Here is a 22,707-nt window from a genome sequence, read left to right as displayed (position 1 = left end):
TAATTGAAACTAGACTGTGCTTTGGTAAGTCATAGAATTTAGATTCTACAGAAACTAATTTACAGTTCTATTCTTCAAATAGCTAATAATAATAATGCAAAATCATTCTTGCCTATAAATAAAGGCATTCTTATCTATAAAAATTCTGTCCAATAGGCATTGACGTGAACTTCTCCCAGCAGTAGAAAAGTGTGCGTTCACCCGCAAACTCATTGCAATGATCTCCATCTACAAATAGGTCCATTTATTGTCCTTTGAATTGTCTGTAATATTACTGGCTTCCATATCAAGATGACAAATCCAGTATCTGACATGTGTTCACATTTATGCCTTAATTCTGATCTTACCTTGAAAGGACATGATTATTAAACTGTATTATACCATAGCTTATTTCTGAAGAGAACCTATTTACATGTACACAAAAATGCTCACTTATGTGTGAGTACATCAGGAAAGCTTTCCTTTAGCTGTAATAATTTTGCAAATAGGAAAAGGAAAGAAGATTTCAGACACATAGTATTTAATACTTTGAGTCTGTAAACTTTAAAACTTACATGCTCCCTCACAAATCCACCCTCATTAGTAGAAGCATGTCAAGTCTCAAATATACCTATAATTTTATAATAATTTTAATGGTAGCAAAGAGATTGGCAATGTTAACTATTCGAATTCCAATTGTCTATGTGAAAATTATAACAGATGTGCTGCACGGCAGACAACTGGGGGATAGAAGGATATGTGTAGCATCTTTGTAGAGGCCAAAGGAATGGACTTAATGGACTCCCAGGTTAGGCAGGCACTACTCTTGTTAAGGGATCAGAAAGAAGCAATGGGCTGGGTATTCTCTGGGACAATACAGAAGAGGGGGGAGGAGTAGGAGTAGGAGGAGGAGGAGGAGGAGGAGGAGGAGGAGGAGGAGGAAGAAGAAGAAGAAGAAGAAGAACAACAACAACAACAACAAAAGAACAAGCATCTACAAACTTGAAAATCATGCACATCTAAGTACTGTGGCTTTCTGCTGTAGGAAGCCTGAGGTGGTGGGCGTGTTTGCCTGATGTGTCAGAGTCAGCATGAGTATCAGCGACTCTGCCTCAGAGCTGCAACTGGTGTTTTCTCCAATGGCCTACTTAACTGCTCACATATTTTTTCTAATCTATGTTTGTCTAAATGAAAATCTTAGATTTTTCAATATCAGTGGTACTCAGCCTTCCTAGTACTATGACCCTTTCATAGAGTTCCTGATGTTGTGGTGACCATTAACTATAACATTTCTTTTTGTTGCTACTTTATAACTATAATTTTGCTAGTTATGAATTGTAATGTAAGTATCTGTGTTTTTTGTTGGTCGTAGGTGACCCTGAAAAAAGTCACACCCCGCAGGTTGAGAACTACTGTTCTGGACAATTCTCAAGTTCAAATCAATACACATAAGTGTAATGGGGGGTGGGAGGGTGGGAGGTTGTATTTGAGATGGGGGTTCCTGAAGCAAATCCATGCTGATTTCCTGACTCACTTTGCCAAGCCAGGCTGCCTTCTAAATTAGTCAGATATCGGTTCTTCACATACAGGCAGTATGCTGTCCACCTCTGGGAATGTTGGATGGATGTATTTTCTACTCTCTGAGACCTGCTCTCAAATTTCTACAAAAAAAGCATATGGATACCATAAACACAGCTATATAAGTTTGAAATGGGTTTGGTTTTTAATAGTTTGTGGAATTCATTTTCAGAGAGAAAAATAAGATACACTTTACGGTGGACAAGTACAGCGAGGGATTTATATACAGTCTTGAAAGGCATGTCTTTCTACATGACAAATATATACCAGCTTAAAGGGTTCTAATTGGTCACACACTTCAAAGGCCTTAGATTGTACACGCACGGATCCTCAGAAGAATGAGCTTACTACAGGACTCCCTGGTAAATGCTTGCTGTCAGTGAGTAGGTGGCACAGCAGCTCATCAGTGAGCCACTACGGTGAACTGCCAAGAAAGCAGGCCCCAAGAAGACACGTGAGCTCAGAGGTATCATCCTAGTTTTGTTCAACCTGTAACTGTGGCATTAAATCTCAACCCATAGCCCACATCCACTGAGAATCACACCTACCAGGGGATCAATTTCGAGAAAGGATACTTAGCCGATTTCTAAAGATGGTGTCTAAAATTGCCCCAGTCCAAATGAGTTGTCCTGTATTTAAAATACTTTGGAGAAAGATTTTGGACTTAAATCATTATCCCCTCTTACTATATGAAAATTCTCTTTTACATCTATTTATAAAATCGCTCAGGCACAAAACTAATCCTTTTTGTCTTTGAACAAGGTTATGGAAGATTCTAACACACCCAAAAGTAGCAAGATGGAATAGCCAGTGACAGAAACTCATCAATTTTTTAAAGTTTTGTCATGTTTGCATAACTTTACATCTACTGTCTTTGCTGAAACATCCTAAGGGAAACTCCAGACATTTGTGCTTAAGTATACACATCTAACCTTTAAAGATCTGGGCATTCATCCTTAAGTTTAAAGGGCCATTATAATGCTTAGTGAAATCTATCTCTTTTCTTTGGCAGAATTTGATAACTAACTCTTGACCAAAGTTCTCTATTGATTAAAATGAATTGTTGTAGTTGATTTCTTAATTAGTCCACAGGCCCATATTACAACAGCTTAGGTTTCTAGTTATTGGTACCAGTGTTTCTGAGTCTTCTGTTGAACATCAATCATTTGTTCTCTTATGATTCATGGAGGCTGGGAAAGGCCAGGCACACTTTACTACTGACAGGCTTCCTGGTGACGCTAAGCATGCTGGGATAAAGTGCTGCGTGCTCCAAAGCAACAACGAGCAAAGACCTCACTGCTCTTATTTCTTGCATGTCAATGACTTGCAGTTGGCCAGTTATCCTGGGCTGTGCCCCATGTACAGTTTTTGCATGATTTCTTCAAAGTTATTACTTAATTTATTCTTCCATCAAAACTTTTGGTTTTATAATAAATGATGATAAAGCTCAACATGACTCAGGTTCCCTTGCTAAAGTATGAACATTTTATAGAATTGTGTGGTTCAAGGAGCTATTCCTCCTGTATGCATATGATTCCTCTGCAGGCTCTAGCATTAAACTCGTATGGCTCAATTTCTGTTTCAGTCACTTCTTACATATATCACCTTAAACTAGTTTCATACGTTTCCATAACTTACTATTCCACTTGTGAATGGGTGAAATGATCATTCCTACTCTAGATGGTCACCATGATATATGCATGTTAAGTATTCATTAAAAGCATGTATTTTATTATTGGTTCTGCCATCTTTTCCTACAGATATTTGTTATTTCAACATTTCTTTGTTTCACCTATAATTAGGTAGAGCTTTCCCCAGCTTCTGTGCAGCACATATCACGAAGCTAGCAGAATCTAGTAAATTATAATCTTTGGAGGTGTTTTACTTTTCCTCTATTAACTCCTTTTTTAGATTATTTCAGACTGTTTATATCTCATCTAGGTCTCTAGTAGTTTATCATAAAATTTAAACAGTAAATATATAGTACAAATTGTTTTAAAAAGCAATCAGCATAATAAAAATATAAAACCAAGGGAATTTGCTTGTTTAATCATATAAATACTATGAATCCTTTTGAATTACATAGCTTTCTAGGTGTCAGTAGAAATTCAGTTTTGCTGGGAAGAAAAAAGTTAGAGAGTAAACTTGAAAGAGTTTACTGAATGTTGAACTTACAACTCTGAGAATATCCTTCTCTTTATGGAATAGGCCAGTGTAGTTCAAAGACACCTCCAAAGCAACCTTGTTATTTAAAGAAATCTAAAACATTCCAGAAGGAGGCTGAGGGTAATACTAGATAGCACAGGTCATTCTGAAGTTTATGACTGACTTTATAAGCATAGCAGATGATTGACGTGGACAAGAAATCTGCAATTACAAGGGGAAGTCACAACTTGTAAATTTCTCATAGTAAATCCCATCAACACAAATTTAGGAGTCCGCCTCTGTGGCCCAGACGATCAGCGCAGAAACAAAGTAGACAGTGAACCCAACATAGTTTTACTCTTTTTTCTCCTCTTCCTTTGAATTTGATTTTTTCACATATTTCTTTTTTTTTTTTTTTGGTTCTTTTTTTTTTTCGGAGCTGGGGACCGAACCCAGGGCCTTGCGCTACCTAGGCAAGCGCTCTACCACTGAGCTAAATCCCCAACCCCTTTCATATATTTCTTACAGATATATAAACGTATTTGCACCATACATATATCTTCCTAGCATAATGAATGATATGGAGAATAACATCGGAGGTTAGAATTAACAAAGAATACTGAGGCTAAAGAAAACCTGTTGACAGAAGATATATTTTGGAATTCAATTGCTTAAGACTAACTTGGGAGACTTCCATGCGTGGCAATGAAACAGAAAAAGTGTTGCTCACATCACCACCAAAGTTCTGTGGTGCTTAACTTTGTGTGTGCTGAGCATTCTACTATTTGCATACGATTTACATGCTATTTGCATTTGCCGGGAGTAAAGGTAGCGTGGGACCAATCTTTACATCACAAGAGGAAGCAACGATTTAAATGAAAAGGAGCAGTGGATAAAGTACTTCCCTTCCTTCTTTACCCGTCTATCTCTTTACCCATCTGCTAGATCCATCCATCTACTGCACTGAAACCAAAATCTAGATTAATACAAAATAAACACTGGCAAAACAAAGGATGCATATCTAAATTTAGACAAGAGTATTTTCTTTGACAACTTGTTTTAACATGAGACACGCAGTCGCCTCTGAAGACTAACCTAGAGCTTCACTGACAGGACTACTTCTTCAGTTGGCAATTGAATATCCATGTCAACACTACACTCCCTGTGTGCATTTATGGTGAAAAATCACTAAATGTTTAATACAGTCTTATTACACATGATATTTCTTAGTAGATTGATTATAATCTTTAATGACCCAATTCAGCCCATTACAGAAACACAGTAGCTACTCAATAAATACTGGATGACTAAGATAACAAGGACTAACAATGCAATGAAAATACATTAAATGTTTGCTACATGGCCCTAATCTGACCTCACAACTACTCATATAGCAGACTTTGATCCTATTCACTCCAACTATCACTCTCACTAACTTGACTTTTCATAATTCAATTTATATCTACTTAAAAATTCAAACTACAAACCGGGAAAGGGAATAACAATCGAAATGTAAAGAAGAAATACCCAAGTTATTAAAGATTGGGGGAAAAAAGTGAAAAAAATTCAAACTACAGATAATATATTCCGATATTCTTTTTTTTGTTAAAAAATGTCACCCAGTAAGTGAAAAATGCAAATTATGAGAGGTATTATTTTTGAAGACTTTGATTTGTTTTGCATTTTGAAATTTCATCCACATGCATTCAGTAAAGTTGACTTACAGATGTGGGAGAAAAGGGAACTGATAATTAACTGTTGGTAAGGGTGCACATTTAGTTCTGCCACTATGGCAAACAGTGTGGAGGTTCCTCAAAAATTAAAAATAGAAATGTCCTGTGATCCACTGACTCCACTAAGTGGTATATACCCCCAACGAGTCAAAGCCAGCTTGCTTAAGGGAACCCTTCACATCCATGTGTACAATTGTACTGCTGGAAATAGCAAGCCATGGCTCTCACCTAGATGGACATTGCTTGGATGAATGAATATAATATGTGGCTTAATACACAATGGACTTTCACATAGCCACAAAGAAGAACTCAATGATATCACTTTTAGGAAAATGGATGGAAATTGTGTTGAATTTCATTGTGTTAAATGAAAGCCAAGCTGCACAAAACATGCATGATGTGATTGCTGTCATGTGGGGTTTAGGGGAAAGAAAGGCTTGAAGGTGAAGGAAGGACTGTAAGTGATCTGAGAGAGGGAGGGGCAGAGGTGAGTGACAGTTGGAGTGAATAGGATCAAAGTGTATTTATGAATGGATGGAAACGTCATAGAGAAACTTCATGCTTTGTACAGTTAGTATGCATTCATTAAAAAGTGACATTTTAGAAAAACAGGGGTTGTAATTCTATAACTGTAGCAATGTAGTTACATGTTTATATTTCTATGAATAAATATGTACTCTTTATGCAGATAAGAAAATAACGAAAATGACAAAACACTTCAGTAATTTCCAAAGCACACAAAACTTGTTTAGGTCTTACAATGGTAATCTTCAAGCACCTCCAGTTCCAAGGAATTTTACCACCCCCCAACCCCAAATCTCTCACTACACATACTCTGGATTTCCTGATCCTTAATCACTGAACCAGGATTAGACATATTAATTAGTCACCAACTGGTGTCTCCGTGCCACATAACCACTCCGTACTTTCCTTCCACCCCAAGCAGCCCTGTGAGCTTCCTCACTTCCAGCTCTGCACCCAACTATTCCAGGTAGCAACCCAATATGAAGCAAGCCTTGATGCTCAAGAGTAAGAGCTACCTGGAATTAAATATGATTCCTAGAATTACAAGCGTGTCAAAAATAAGGAATGTGTGTGTTGATAATTCTATACACTTGAATATTTATAGTTGGTATTCAACAATGAGAGATCTAGCAAGTGAAATGTTCTAGTCAATGGTAAATATGCCTCCTTATACTTCCTCTTTTCCCATCTGCCATCAAACTGCTTCCTCTTCTGCACTATCTAATGATCTCTATACTTCACCCAAGTGCATATCAGTCTTATGGTGCCTCTCAAGGGTAAAAACACAACACATCTCCCCAGCTACCCAATATTAACACAATAGTGTAATGCTCTCCAACAACAGACTAACAGTGGAGCCAACTCAAGACTTGGTTGCAAGACACCTGTGTGCAACCCATAGGTAGACTAGCTTCTGTTCCTGTGCCTGGTTTCTTAGATGAGAGCCGGAAATGGAAAGATGGGGTGTTAGGTTTCAAAGTGGGGAGGTTTCTTTAGTTCCATGGTTCTACCAGTAGCACATGCCCACATATCGTTAATCTTTGAAATAACATTGGGGCCACAGAGAGAGACATTTCCTCAACTCTGCAGATGAAGTAATGACATCTAAGGAATGAATGCTACAAGCACCATGAAATTTACCTCTTTGAAGTAACTTTCTGCCCATGGAAAGAGGAGACAAGGTAACAGAATGAGGGTTTTTTAGAGCCCATCCATAAATTCCTAGACAGATGCAATACGTTCCCAACTTATAGACTATTTATAAACTGCTATTTATAGAAACAGTATGCCGTATTTCAGTCAGATTGACTATTATTTTGTTCCACAGAGTGATGATCTCCATCCAGAGTTGTATCAGACCTTGTAATTAATGAATACCGCCCAAGAATAGATGAGAGACTCTACTGTTCAAGGGAGTTTTTTTTCCTCCTCCAAAAGAGTTTGTTAAAAATGTTTGCACTCCTCCTCAGTGGAATTATAAATATTCACATGCTTTAATAATTGATAAAGTACTTTCGAAATTTAGAGGGTGATATAGATTTTAGAAGCACATCTATACCATTTGACATATCAATACAGAAAAATCACAATAACTAAATGCAAACATATGCTTATGAGCTTTTAAAAATGTAATTAAACATAAAAAATATAGACACTGACAATGACAACAGTTGATCTTGGCAGGTGTACCACAAACTATTCAGGGAACAAAGTGGCAGTTGGATGATGAGGACCCTTGACTAGAGGATAGAGGATCCGAATTCCATTCCCAGAGCCTTTGCTGACTCATGGAGTGGCCTTGTCTTACCAGTTCCTTCCTCTCCTGTTTTAAGATGTTCATATTTAGGAGTGTCTGTCATCCCTAGACTCCTGGAAATTATGTGCCTGCTGGTATGACTACAAAATGTATATATAAAGGAACAGTAAATGAACAAAATACATAAAAACCTAATGTTAGCAAAGAATGTAAGGTGTAACTCCTATTTTTAAAAAAGAGTTTTCTTTTTACTTCATTGTCATAAAGTGTTGCTTCTCTCCTTTTCTGTGTTGGAGTAAGATAATCCCTTTATTTTCTGGAGAGAAAAGAGGAATGCTGTTAAATGATACCAAAGGGCAGCTTTGGTATCTCGTCCCTTCTGACTTTTAAAGTCTGAGGGTGCTCTTTCACAATAATCTAGCGGAGAGTTGCCGACCTGTTACTGAACCTCCACATGACCCAGAAGCAGTAATTCATCATTAAAGGGAGGGCAGCACACTTCAAGATAGAGCTAAACCTGCCTCCCCCTGCAACTCTTCAGCACTCATTGGCTGCTCTGCTTGGTGCCTGCTCAGAGGATGCTAAGTGGAGATAAGTGTCTGAGCTCAGGGCACTGTCCCACTGATCAGCTCATGCTCACACTAAAGCAGGGTGACGGGGAGGATGGCAGCAGACAGCAGATAAAGACTGGGCATCTACTGAGAGCCCGCGAAGCGGTGGCCACCTAAACTTGCAGGACAAGGGAAGGAAGAAAACATTTTTCTAGACACTATAAGTTTTATAGTAATGTGGTTTTGAAAATGAATATTTAATCAAGTGGAATTGTACACAAGGCAGTATGCCAGACAGCAGTAAGATCTATAAAACCATCAACTTCAGAGTTGAAGAGATAAAATTACAGCACTGTTTCTATCTATAGGCATGACCTTGGGTGAGTTGCCTAAACTTTCCAAATTGGTTTTTTAAAAATATTGTTTTTAAAATAGAGATTATTAAAAAAAATCTATATTTCACGGGGTATTGGAATATTACTGAAAGAATATATGGGAGCAACCAGACCAGACCAGTCCTTGGTACCTGGGAAAAGGTAAATTTGCAAAATATGATGATGGTGATGATTTTATTTATTTATTTATTTATTTATTTATTTATTTATTTATTTATTTATTTATTTTCTAACTGACCCTTTACAGCAACATAATGGACAGACTTATTGACAGTAGCACAATATGACAAGAAGGAAAGGAAAAGAGATACTTAGGAAGACAGATCTCTAATCATTCAGGGCCTTGGGAGCCATGATAAAGAGTGGAGAGTATGTGAGTATGTGATAAAAAAGAAAAACCACTGAGCTATATGTACAAAGGATCAGAGGACAGGAGAAAGAAGAAGTTCACTTGGGAGTACTATATGAAGCCAATCATGTAAGAGCAGGCATGGGAAATTTCTAAGTAGAATATTAGACATTTTTTAAGGGTATCAGGAGAATCCTTTATGATGTAACTATCCACTTTTTCCAATAATTGTCCTGTCATGGAAAACACATTCATGCTTCTGGTAGTTTGAGTTGAGAATGGCCCCCCTAGACTTATGTTTTAGACAATTGATTCCCGGCTGGTAAATGTTTAGGAAGGATTAGGAGGTGTGGCTGTATTGGAGGAGGTGTATGACTACAGGTGAGCTTTGAGGTTTCAAAAGCCTGTACCTTTCCCAGTTAATTTTCTCTGCCTCATGCTTGTGATCAAGATTTAAGCCCTGTGTCTGTTGCCTGCCTGAGGATCAAGTTCCCCTAACTGGGCCACCATGTCTGGTCTCAGTGGAAAGGATCAGCCTAGTCCTGCAGTGACTTGATGTGCCAGGGTGCCAGGGCTCCCCTTTCTCAGAGGATGAGGGGAGGGAGGAAATGAGGGAAGGAGCTGTGTGAGGGGGGACTGGGAGGAGGAAGAGCTGATATTGGGATGTAAATTTTATTAATAAATAAATAAATAAATAAATAAATGGAAAAAATGTAAGCCCTTAGCTAACTGCTCCAGTGCCACACCTGCCTTTCTGTTACCATGCTTTCAGCCATGAGGGTCATGAACTCTAACCCTCTTGAACTAGGCTAAAGTTTTCCTTTTATAAGTTTCCTTGGTCTCAGTGTCTTATCACAGCAACAGAAAAGTAATTAAGGCAGGACTCATATCCCAAATGTTTAATTCTGCTAAGCAGAAACCCCACGAGCAATGGTGCTTTTGAAGTGGATTTTATTATTACCGACTGGCATACAGTCTGGATTGGCTCTCAGACATCAAGAAATAAGTAAGCTAAGCTCCCCAGTGGAAGTGGAAGAGCTAAATACCAATAGGATGCTTCTTGGCTGAGGGGAAGCGACAGAAGGAAACATTCGGATAGTCTGCTAACATGATCATTATTGCCATCTTCCCACATTGGGGATCCCGGCATCGCCAGCCTACCACCCTGATTTAGGAATAGTAAATCACAAATCGTTGCAGAGATTCACAAACACAGCACAGACCCTCATTAACCACAACAAGGCAGGCTTTTCTTACAGCAGCAGCCCTGAGTGTTTATAGTCCCTTGAAGCCATATTGTTGCTGAGTACCAGCATAAGATGGGGAGTCTGAAAAGCAAAACACTGGAGTATCATAAACAATGTTAGGGATTGATTGGTGCTTGCCCGTGGAATAGGTCTCAAGTTGGGCCGGTTAGTGGTTGGCTATTCTCTCAGTCTCTCCTCTATCCTCTGTGCCTGCATTTCTTGTAGACAGGATAAATTTGGGGCTGAAAGTTTTGTGGGTGGGCTGGTGTCCTGACCACTCCATTGTGGTTCCCGCCTGGCTACAGGAGGTGGCCTATTCAGGTTTCATAGTCCCGATGTTGTGAGGCACAACTAAGGTCAACCCCATTGATTTCTGGATGCCTTTCTTATCCTAGGTCTCTGTCTCATACTGGAAATGCCTCCCACCTCCTCACCCCCACCAGTTGTAGACAGAAGTATGTTGCCCTGTGAGAAGCTCCACCCAGAGCTGACTCAGACAGATACAGACACCCACAGCCAGACAGTGGATGAAGCTCGGGAACTCTTATGGAAGAATAGGAGGAAGGATTGCAGGCCCAGAAGGGGATAGGAACTCCACAGGAAGACCAACAGAGTCAACTAACCTGGACTCTTGGGGCTTTCAGAGTCTGAACCACTAACCAGAGAATATTCATGGGCTGGACGTAGGTCTCCTCACACATATGGAGCAGATGTGCAGCTTGGCCTTCATATGGGCCAAGGGGCTATCCCCAAAGCTGTTGCCTCTATGTGGGGTATGTTCTAGCTGGGCTGCCTTGTCTTGCCTCAGTGAAAGAGGAAGCACCTATCTTACAGAGACTTGAAGTGCCAGGGAAGGGGATACCCCACACACACACACCCAGAAAAGAAGGGGAAAGGGGGATGGGGGAAGTATTGTGGGACTGGGAGGGAGGGAATGAGCTAGATGGAAAGTCAATAAGTAGAAAAAATAAATTAAAAAATAAAACCTCACACAGGAGAATCTTAGAGATGCTGAAGAATGGAGATTGGATGGAAGGGCGTCTTCCCTCTGCCAACCAGAGGATCTACATAGATCCACAGGAGAAAGTAAGCTGCCTTTTGAAATGTCCACACTTCTATCCAGAACACTTCTCATCCCTCACATGCTTCTGGTCCCATTTTGCTGAAAAGGACATTATCTTTTTCTCTTGTTTAACATGACATCTACGTGTACTTTGGTATTTGTGCTGTTGCTGCTAAATGACTACATGGAAATGTGTCAACCCATATAAGAGAAAAAGGATTTAAATATTTAATCTTTAAGATTTTCATTTTGTAATATTCTTTAATATTTATAGTTTTAAATAACCAAAGAAATTGAGCTCCCTCTTTAAAGAAGTTATTGAGCACATTAAAACTATTAGGTATTTGAAAATGTTAGTTACCATATAGGCTTAAATAGCATAAACCAACTTAATAAAATTTGAATGATGTAAATATACTACGAGTGATTTTTGAAATCACGAAGCATTAACTTTATCTAACGCCTTAGCAAAACTGTGTCACAACACCAGTGAACAAAAAAGCTACAAGATCTATCCCTATGCTTAGAACATAATATGGGAAGTTTGAAAAAAAAAGTATAATTGCAAAGACCTATGATGCTAAGCCAGTTTGACATATTTTTAAAACAGTATCTGCAGAACAGCAGAACGGTAGAAATTAGAAAAAAAATCTTTACATATTTATCTTAAGTTTAGTAAATGTGTACTCAAAACAAAATAAAATGAACTACTTTTGTAGTAAAGACATTCACAGCAAAGATTTCATCAGACAGGCAATGTGAACAAGCCAGCCAGCAAGCAAAGGAATGAGAGGCAACAACAGATTAAGTCCATCAACATAAATATATAGAAAGAACTGAATTAAAATAAAAAAGAAGAGCTGCCAATTTCCAATCAAGGCTATGCCATACAGAGGTTGCTAAAACAATTAAAAGAATGGGTTGAGCCTAACTTTTAAAAAAAAGTTTTAAAAATATCTTTTCCCCCTGAGAGCTAGAGGTGGCTTAGTGGGTAAGAATTTTGACTTCGAAAGTATGAGAAACAGAGTTTGTATCCTAATGCTCACATAACTGTGTGTGGTCTGTCATGTGTGTGCCTGTAATGCACACACATGTATGTGTTGAGACATGACATAGGGCTTACCAGTCTAGCTGCAGGTTGGTGGAGAGAGTCTGTATGAACAGTCAGGTGGAGAGTGATAGATCTGGACACCTGATATCCTCCTCCAGCCTCTCTGCGTGCACCAGAGTCTTCACCCTGTCCCCAGTTTTACACTGAGAGTTCTTAGTTAATGGGTGAAGACATAGGTAATACTCTTCTTTAGAATGCTTACTTCTAGCAATAAAAAGGAAGAACACGTGACATGATTATATAGCTCTGACCAGCATTATTTGGTTTCTCAATCTCTGTAGTAACTCTTTTTTGAAATGGCAAGTCCTTCAATATTACAGCAACAAGTTCATTTCAAATCTGAATGAAATGAAGGTTTCAACTTTTTGCCAGTCCTGAGTGTACACAGAGACTCCGAGCTTGTTTGCATGTCTACGAGAAGACATCAGCTTTAAAACCTTTGAAGGGGGTCTTAATTTATGTACAGTCACCAAAACAAATAATTTGCACAACTTAAGAATTTCATGAAATTAAATAAAATGAGAGGAGGTATATAGAATATAGCCGCTGCTATAAATTAAACAACTTACAGCAAATTCAAGTTATCTTCCATTAGAAATAATCATCAATTAGAACACATTTAATGGACAATTCAGTGTTTTCAGCAAAGGGGAGAGTCAGTGTTCTACCAGCCATCCGCTCTGATGTGATTCTGTACTTCTGCACTCTGGCTATTCATATCGGTCTTTCTTCCTTTGACAGTATAGATGAAATGGTCCGCTCAGGTTCATAGAAAGTGACAATATTTGAAAGTATTAGGACCCATGGCCTTGTTGGAATAGGTTCAACGTTATTGGAGAAAGTGTGTCACTGGGGTGGACTTTGAGGTTTCAGAAAGTCAAGACCAGCTAACTCTCTCTTCCTGCTGCCTGTCCATCAGGATGTAGAACTCTCGTGCTTGCAGCCATGCTTCCTTCCATGATGATAATGAACTAAACCTCTGAACTGTAAACCAGCCCCAAATGAATGTCTTCCTTTATAAGAGTTGTCATGGCCACGGTGTCTCTGCACACAATAGAAACCCTAACTGTGACCATTCCATTTGTTGAGAAAGGCAAATTCACTTCTGCTCCAAGGCCTTTCTCAACACCAACTTTGGTCTTCTGTGCTCTCCTTTCATGTTGCCTTCTTTGTATCATGAGTTACAACTCTAATGATACCTTCGTGGAGATGCCCCAAATTGTAATTATCCAAACTAATTACAGCACTGCCTACCTACTGCCTTGGGCAATCACATTACTCTATTATTTTCTTCTCAGCATTTCTTATCTAAACATTCTATTATCTTTTTACTTGCTTGTTGACATAAAGACCACCACTAAGCTCTCTTGACAGGGACCTGAAATGCAGCAGTGTGTCACTAAGCTGGAATTGACCATTAGGCTTCGGACGGCAGGGGGGTGGGGGCAGTCCAGAGTGACCTTGAGAGATGGGGTTAAAAGATTAGCTGAAAACCTGACTTTCCAAAGAAGCGAGGAATTGCCAGGAAGTGCACACAGGATGTAAATCTTACCAAACAGGCTCAGGATAAATGACTGTGCATACCATTGACTGTTGGAGGCTACCATTTGCCTAATACCTTAACGAACATAAAAACGTAGGACAGAACTTATTGTTCTGGATTGCTAGTACCCTGTAGTCTGAATGCTGTGAAGTTCATTCGGGAACCTGTTCTGCACAGTGGTCTATATGCTGTCTTTGAGTAAGATGATATTCTACCGCAAGTCAACTTCAGTAGTGCTTCGAGTAACTGAATTTCCTGGAACTGGAATGACAATTCAAAATATTGGATGCAAAATTTAAGAATCTCTCCTAATTGACTCTATTCTGTAGGGAAGAGTTATGAGGGAGAAAACATGTGTTCGCCCTTCCCCCATATTTCAGCAATGGCTTCTTTGGTATGTCCTTTATTTCCCAGTGTCTGCCTCTTTCCGCAGATTCCAAACTTGGAATTTTCAGGTAGGTAGTCTCATTGTATCCTTATAGCAGGACGCAGAGTAATTAAATTCATGTTTTCATATTATATTTCCCTATTACATTCTACTTTATTTTTTTTTACCACAGTGCATGTTGTTTTATTTTTACTAGGTCAAAAGTCGTGTTTTTTTTAAAGTAAAATGTGGCGGTGGCAGGTCCTCCTAGCGTGTGACTGTTCTGTGTTAGTCAGTGGGCACCGGGGTTTTCCACTTAACCGCAGTGAACACATACGGAAAAGCCTCGTCGAGGCTGGGGAGATGGAGCTTAGTGGTAGAGCCCGTGGCTTGCACGTGCTTTTATTACCATCAGTGGAAAAAAAACATCTTATTGTTTTCCTTCTTGGTGGCTAGAGAATCACCACCATTGTGAGTGATCCAGGAACTAGCTGGACTGGGAGGTTTATGGCCAACCATCTACTTCAAAGAAAACAAATGGTCACTAATATCCTTAACTTTTGAAGCAATAGTAACAAAGACAGACAATTAGAAAAAGCTAGCTAGCCAAAATATATAAAATATTCACCTTTGTGTTTGAGTGCAGGACCAATTTTTGTGATAGTGGCACATGGTTTTGTCTTAATTATGGTTCCTTGGCTGACAAGACATGGCTATATGAGAAGGAAAAGGCCTCAGGAAAGCAGAAAAGAAATGTTAGGACGGAAGGGAGAAGGGAACTTAAGCAGGTGTGGAAAGGCTTTTATCTGCAGAAACCATTCAGGAGAGAATAATATTTCCAAGTAGCGACTCCAAATGTCCCCCTCCATTCCCATTTCCGCCCACAAATGCCTTAAACAGCACTTTCTGTTCTTACTCTTGCTCTTACAGTATTTTATCCTTAAAAACAACATATAATCAAATAATATTACAAATAATCTGTGGTAGCACATGCCTGTTAATTCCAGAACTTTAGATGTGGAAGCAGGTATTCATGACCAGCCTAAAGCTTAGAGCAGGTGTAAGGTCACACTGTGCTTCATAGGCCATCACTTAAAAAAATTAATCAGACTAAAATAGGCCACCGTCGATAGGACAAAATGGTAGACTACAGAACCAGAAAAGATTTTCACTAACTCCACATCTGACAGAGGGCTAATTTCCTAAATATGTAAAGAATTGAAGAAATTAGACATCAACAAACCAAATAATCCAATTAAAAAAATGGGATATAGAACAAAACAGAGAATTCCCAACAGGGGGATTTCATATGGCCTAGAAGTACTTAATATTCCCTTAGCTGTCAGCGCCATGTAAACCAAAAGGACCCTGAAAGTTCATCTCACACCTGTCAGAATGGCTAAGATCAATAAGTCAATCAACAGCTGGCGAGGATGTGGGGCGAGAGGGGCACTCCTCCATTGCTGGCGGGAGTGCAAACGTGTGCAGTCACTTTGGAAATCCATATGGGGGTGTCTGAGGAAATCGGTAATTGATCCGTCTACCTCACAATACGGCTGTATCACTCCTGGGCACATACACAAAGGATGCTCCATCCTAACACAAGGGCACCCGCTCAACTATGTTCATAGCAGCTTTCTTTGAAGCAGCCAGATCCTGGAAACGACCTAGCTGTCCCTTCCCCAAAAAAATGGATAAAGAAAATATGGTGAACAGTGGAGAACTAATCAGCTGTTATAAAAACAAAAATAAACATGAAATTTCAGGCAAATGAACAGAACTAGGGGGAAAAAACATCCTGAATGAGGTAACACAGAAATCCAAGCATGGCATATACTCTTACAAGTACATCAGCTGTAAAGGATACTCATTCTTACAATCCACAAACTCAGAGAAGCTAAGCAACAAGGAGGGCTCAAGGGAGGAAACATGAATCTCCCTCACAAGGAGAAATAGAGCAGATGTCACAGGTGGACTTGGGAATGGGAACAGGAGAAATCTGGTTGGGGGAGGATGAAGGGCGAGATTACTGGGAGAGACAGCTGGATTAGGGGCATCTCTGGGCTGAGCTAGAAACCAAGTGCAATGGAGACTGCAAGGAATCCAGGAGGGTGGCCCTAGCTAAGACTCCTAGTAATAGGAGATGTAGAGCCTGAACTGGCCATCTCCCGTAAGCAGGCAAGACAGTTAGTGATAGAAAACTCAGCCACAAGACTTTGACTTACAGTTTGTCCTGCCTGTAAAATGTGCCTGGGGTAAAAGATGGTATAGAAATTATAGAGCGGTCAACCAATGACTGATCCAGCTTGAGACCCATGCCATAAGAGGGAGCCCATCCATAGCACTTCCTGGAGGGCCAGGACCCAGGCTAGCCCAGAGACCTAGGATAGCACCAAAGACGACTGGCACAGAAGTCAATGAAATGATTCCAAATGATATTCTGCTATACTCATAGACTGCCGTCTGCCTCACTTGTCCTCAGAAGCTTCATCCACGAACTGATGGAAACAGATACAGAACCCCCCTGCCAAACAGGTAGAGTTTGGGGAATCCTGCAGAACATGGGGAGGAATGGTTGTAGGAGTCAGAGGGGTCAAGAACGCCACAAGAAAACCAATAGAATCAACCAACCTAGGCTCATAGGGGCTCACAGAAATGGAACCTACAGTCAGGAACTGACTTAGGCCCTCTGCATACAGGTTACAGTTTTCTTATGTGACTCTCAACAATACGAGTGAAAGCTGTCTCTTACTTGCCTTTTTCGTGGGACCCTTTCCTCCTACTGGGTTGCCTGTTCCAGCCTTATTATAAGGGGAGATGCCTAGTCTTACTTGATATGCCACATATGATTTCCATGGGACTCCTGTCCTTTTCTGAAGAGAAATGGAGAAGCAGTAAATGGAGGGAGCTGGGAGGAGAGGAGAGAGGGAAAACTGTGGTCAGGATATAATATATGAGAAGAAAAAAATTAGCCTAAAATAAAATAAAATCCAAGCTAACCTTGTGTTTTATAATCACTACAGCAGAAGCATTAATATTAATATATTAAGTATGATTGAAACCTTCTTTTAAATGTGCAATAATATCTGTTTTAGTCATATTTTGCTTTTGAAACCATGAAATTCAGTAAAACAAAAAGTAAATATTATAGAATACACACACAAAAATATCCTTAAGCGGGTTATTTTTGATGTAGGTTTTTTTAAGGACCACGGAATTTGTGTTCCTGGCAGCTGTACATACCTAGGTTCTTCTCTGAGATTCACTCTTCAGTAGACAATTGTAAGATGAAGCTCTTAAAACTCCAGGAAAAGAATATGACGTGTATGCCCTCCCCCCGTCCCCCGCATCATCACTGCCATGAACACTTAGATTGCATCACAGGGGACGACCTTGCAGAGTAACCATGAGCAGCTGTAGACTTTCATCAGTGGGGGTTATTTTATACCTATAATCCCTCTGGTGTCAGTGCGCTTTGTTAGAATGTGTGCTTCTGTTATTTCAGTTAACATCTTTGCGGAACATAGGGGACCAGTCAAATAAAGTCGGGTTTCTTTGACTAAGCGAGACGAAGAACGCATCAAGAGAATTCATTTTTCCTCCTCCTTCAGTTTTCCCCTGAATGTAAGGAATAAATAAAATAGTAAGAAAAACCATCCTAAAAGGAGCCAGGATCAGGCCTTTGTTACTACAATACCACTGGAGCGTGCAACTTGTTTTATGAGTTTCAATAACGTAAAATTCCACTGCTAAAAGCATTTATGTTGTTTCTTAAATGGAAGGAACAAAGATGGGAGAGAAATCAGAGAGTCTAAGTCTTTTAGTTTTAATCCCTGGGAGATGCCGTGGGCTGTGGTTTGCTAACTCAATAAGGATAGGAGGTCTCAGAGTCTGGCACGGGCTTACCATTGAGTTTCAGAATTGACAGAATGTTCAGGAGTTCTCTGCTGGTGGCCTTCACAGTTCTCTCAGTCTTATTTCAGATATTTGATAGACCATGTCACTATTAGCAATGATAATTAAACAAGCTAAATATAGTCTTGCTAGTTTATAATTAGTTATAAATTTCTTCTTTTCTCAAGTTAACTTTTTCAATATATGAACCGAGTAATAGTTTAATGTTGATCCTTAAAATTTATTATTTAATCTTTAAAATTGAAAATTTAATAGTACTTGGTGGTTTTCAATACCCCATCTATATTTCATCTTCAATATTTTTATTTTTCAATCATAATTGGCATGCATGTGTGTATGATTTGCAAGTGTATGACTGTAAATATAAGTGCTTATATGCATTTGGAGGTCCAAAGACAACTTTATTGAGTTACTACTCTCCTTGAACTCACATGACCAGACTTGTTTAGCAAGCTTCTTATACTTGAGTCCTCCCACAGTCTGAAAACCAGTCAGATCTGGTCTTAATTTTGTTTTTGTTGTGCTGGAGATCAAACCCAGGGCCTTGCCCATGTTAGGGAAATGAGCCACATGTATGGCCACCATTTTTAGCATTTTTTTACAGTGTCAAGGAAACAATGCTGTTTCAGTTCTTTAGATGGGCCAATGAAAATTCATATTGATTAATATACATTGTTTCTAGAAGCAGAGCCCTATGCCACCCTTGGTCTTTAGTATCAAAGTTGTGTTTCATTTACATATCATTATATTTGAATGTTGGCAATTAAATCCTTAATAATATTCTCTGAATTTTCCCAGGATTCTTTAAGACCTCTGGACAAAGCAGAGGTGGAATCAGCATGCAAAGAAACTAGGGAGGAGCAGAGGACTAACAAGAGGAAAATGGGCCATGGGTAAGCCACATCTGAGGAAAAATGATGTGCTTATAAAATTTGAGTATAAAGTATGCAGACTTTAGTATATTGTACACATAAAAGAGATATGCACATAGATATATGTACTTCCGTATTTATCAAATTAAAGATGCTTTTTGTTTGTTTGTTTGTTTGTTTGCTTGTTTTTTGTTTTGGTGCCAGCACTGTAAATAATATTTAATAGTAAAAAAAATAATGCAAGCATTAAAAGATGTATCCTAGATATAAGGAAATACGGTGGTAGTGATTAAAGAGGAGCATAAAAATTCTTGAAATCAGTCATAATACAATTTTATCTGGCAATCAATAAGCATTTATTAAGTGGCTATAAATAGATACAGAGAAGCATAATGCGTAATGGACACGAAGATGCTTAAGTGCTATAGACATGAAATATTTATCGCTATCCTTTAGTTTCAGAGTGATGGCAGTGGGCGAGGAAAACAAACTCACTTGTGCAAAGAGATGCCTGTGTGTAACAAGGCATACGAGCCATCCAGTTAGGAAAAAATGAAGAAAAGGGGGCTGTGGGGGAAACGGGGTGGGAGGCTAGAATGGGAGAGAGATAGGAAAATGGGTTCAACTGGTCCAAGACATTGAGATAAAATTTAAATATGATCTGAATCCTGTTCATCTCACATCTTTTTTATCCAGAAAACATAAATTCTAGTTTATAGATGAAACAGAGGATGCATCAGCTTTGAAAGAAAGTTTTGTATTTTTCTGATAAAATCCACAGTCATGTCTAAGATTTCCCATTCTTGTGTATTTTTAAAACTGTCCATAATTTGATAACCATTAAGATCTGTACTAAGTGTCAGTATTTGAGACTTCATAGAAATACAGCTTTGTTGTGGGTGCCGATTAGCTTCCCCAGTGACTTAAAAGCTTAAAATTTGTGATTAAAATTATAGTTGTTTACACTGAAAGCGATTGCCTAAGTATTTTTTCTGAGGATTTTGCATATATTAGTATTATCATTGTATCTGTGTGATGAGCTAGAAAAATAAAATCCAATTGTTTATTTGTAATTAAACACACTCAATTTAATAAATTTTACATAAATTGTTCTATGACGTGAAATAATTGTATTTTAAATTACCAAAATGAAAAAAAGAAGAAATACTCAGCCCTTTAGCTGTTCATGATGCCCATCAATTTGCTACTAATTTGAGAGAACTAATAGTCTTTAACATCATTAAATCTCATGACTAAGTGGCAAACTATCATATCCTGAGATATTGACACACAGTTGTTTGTGACTAAGGAAAAACTGAACTAGTTAATGGTAATTACTTCTTTGGAAAGGAAAAACTATAAATAAATCATATTGTAGAGCAATTTCTTTTAAAGTCAATAATGAATTCCATCTCCTACATGCCATTAACTATCAAAGGGGGGTACTTACATGCCTTGCCTCTTTTTATATCTTTATTCTTGCCATTTAAAAGTACAGGTCGATCCATCAATGATAATGTCATTTTGGTTTGTTTGATCAAAAGTTTAAAACATAAAAAAAAAGAAAGAAAACTCCCAAGCCTCCCACGTCTCTGTGGTTACAGGTTAAAGTCATAAATACAGTACAAACGAGAAAAAAAATTAAGCCAATTTTTAAGCAGATGGTCAGGAGATGGTTAATGAATTATACCACAAGCCTTTGAAACCCGGAATATAGAGTTAATAAAAGCATGAATTCGTGGCCTGATCACTGTCACCATCACATTCTGCATGACTTTTAGTTAGAGAGATACAGAAATCGGATTGACAAGGTTTTCCTGTTAGTGACTGAAAAAGTCTCCAGTAACTTTTCACAAACGTCATGGCTCGAATCTAGCTTTTGGAGTAATTCTTATAGAATGCTAATAAGCCCTAGTTCTTCCAGCAGTTTGCAAGAAACCACACACAGAGTCTTTTTAAAAACACACATTCAACTTAGATTGACGGTTTCAATAGGATTTCCTCTGTCCTGGTCTCCCCACCATCCGTTACCTTTCTCTGAGCAGTAGCTATAGAACTTCTAATTCCATTGTCAGCTCACCTAGATCTTTACAAGTAAACCCGAGCCCCTTCAAATCTGCTTACGTTCCCAAAGCGTCTTGGCAAGCGCTTCACATACCTTTCCGTGTGCAGAACATCTCTGCAGACCTCCCTTCCGGCCCAGCTCCCCGGCAATATTCTGCTTTCAAGAAGCTGAGACTAGGATTTTGGTTTGTGTGCTTCCCCGGTAACATAACACTTCCTTTTTGGAGACTGGCCTCTTCTCTAGCCCAGCCCAGTCCCTGAGCTCTGGTGGCAATCTGTAAAACTCGCCATGGTCTTTTTCTGCTCGCAGACCTCCTACTGTACCTGCCCTAGGACTGTGTACCTGCTCTTGGCTCAGTGAACACTTTGCAAGCAGGGCCAGCACGTTCTGCATGATCTGGTATTAAGCTGACCCTGTAAAAATCTGTCACGACATGAGATAAGAAAAGCAGTGTTTAACTTCTGTATGCCTTCTTATCTTAAAGCAAATGAAAGGCATGGCCACCTTTCCTAATTGCTCCAGAAAGCCATGGGCTCAATAAGCCGACTTTTAACCAGGCTGGTGTTGTGTGTCTTGACTGCTGTGAACTATGGTTGGAATGCAAGTTTGACACTCACCACTACCCTGGAATCTCCAGCTGCGTCACCACGAGATCATCAATCTCTTTTATTTTTTTCTCTATTAAAATCCACACTCACCATACTGTGAACGCTTAATAATTTGGTAAGTGGAGAAGAGTAACAACTCTATTTTCTACCCAAAGTCTTTTTTTTTATTGGATAGTTTTTAATTAAATTTCAAATGTTATCCCCTTTCCCAGTTTCCCGTCCATAAACTCCCTATCCCATCCCCTCTCCCCGCTTGTTTCATGAGAGTCTTTCCCCCCATCCACCCACCCCTTCCAGCCTCCTGGCGCTGACATTCCCCTACACTGGGTGGGGGTGGGGGTGCAGCCTTGGCGGGATCGAGGACTTCTCCTCCCATTGGTGCCCGTCAAGACCACATTCTCTGCGTACTCTTTGTCCACCCAAAGTCTTCATCCTCATCCCTTGTGAGTACTGAACAGAGGACCTGGCTCCCTCTGACTACTGGTTCCAATTCTCAAGCTTCAGAATCCAGCAGAAGACATCGACAGAACGTTCTTTGGCGATGCATGGAAATTTAAACAAGATGCAGTTCTGCTTTTTATTTAGGGGTTTAAGACCACAAAAGGCAGGAGCAGAAAATGGCACTTCAGTAATTACAAATTCTCCAGTCCAAGCAGGATTGGAAGCCTGAACCGGCAGTGTTCAGATGAATCGCAAAGATTTACAAGACGTTGAAAACTATGTGCATAATTAACCCATGATGAAAACTCTGTGCATAGTTAACCCATAATGAAAGTGAAGTCCACGTTTGCAGTAGTTCACATCTTACACGTCACACACAGATGGTGGTCCATGTCAAGATACGAAAGCTCGGGAGCAAGCTGGCTGTCAACTGGAAAAAGACCAGTCACGGTTTTAGAGGGAGC

General features: G+C 39.3%; 1 protein-coding gene and 1 long non-coding RNA gene across 10 annotated transcripts in view; one reads left to right on the top strand and one right to left on the bottom strand.

Annotated features, from left to right (window-relative positions):
* The window catches only part of LOC120093810 (uncharacterized), a 38,461-nt gene extending 19,167 nt beyond the window's left edge, over positions 1 to 19,294 (top strand). Inside the window, exons 4-5 of the long non-coding RNA XR_010053793.1 lie at positions 16,798 to 16,877; positions 19,056 to 19,294. This is a non-coding gene — a long non-coding RNA (uncharacterized LOC120093810). The remainder of the gene's footprint in view (positions 1 to 16,797; positions 16,878 to 19,055) is intronic.
* The window catches only part of Oxr1 (oxidation resistance 1), a 436,879-nt gene that overhangs the window by 93,717 nt on the left and 320,455 nt on the right, over positions 1 to 22,707 (bottom strand). The window contains exon 1 of one of the 9 annotated variants that reach the window (XM_063262912.1): positions 21,288 to 21,533. The exons of 7 other annotated variants lie outside the window; for them this stretch is intronic. In XM_063262912.1, coding sequence (XP_063118982.1) covers positions 21,288 to 21,402 — 115 coding nt within the window. In that variant the 5' untranslated portion in view covers positions 21,403 to 21,533. Of the gene's footprint in view, positions 1 to 21,287; positions 21,534 to 22,707 lie in introns of those variants that run through there. One more of the 9 variants, XM_017594621.2, reaches the window with a different exon arrangement.

Source organism: Rattus norvegicus, chromosome 7 (assembly GCF_036323735.1).
Source record: "Rattus norvegicus strain BN/NHsdMcwi chromosome 7, GRCr8, whole genome shotgun sequence".
NCBI lineage: Eukaryota > Metazoa > Chordata > Mammalia > Rodentia > Muridae > Rattus > Rattus norvegicus.
Note: the sequence above shows the minus strand (reverse complement) of the source record. Positions and strands in the feature narration are given on the sequence as shown.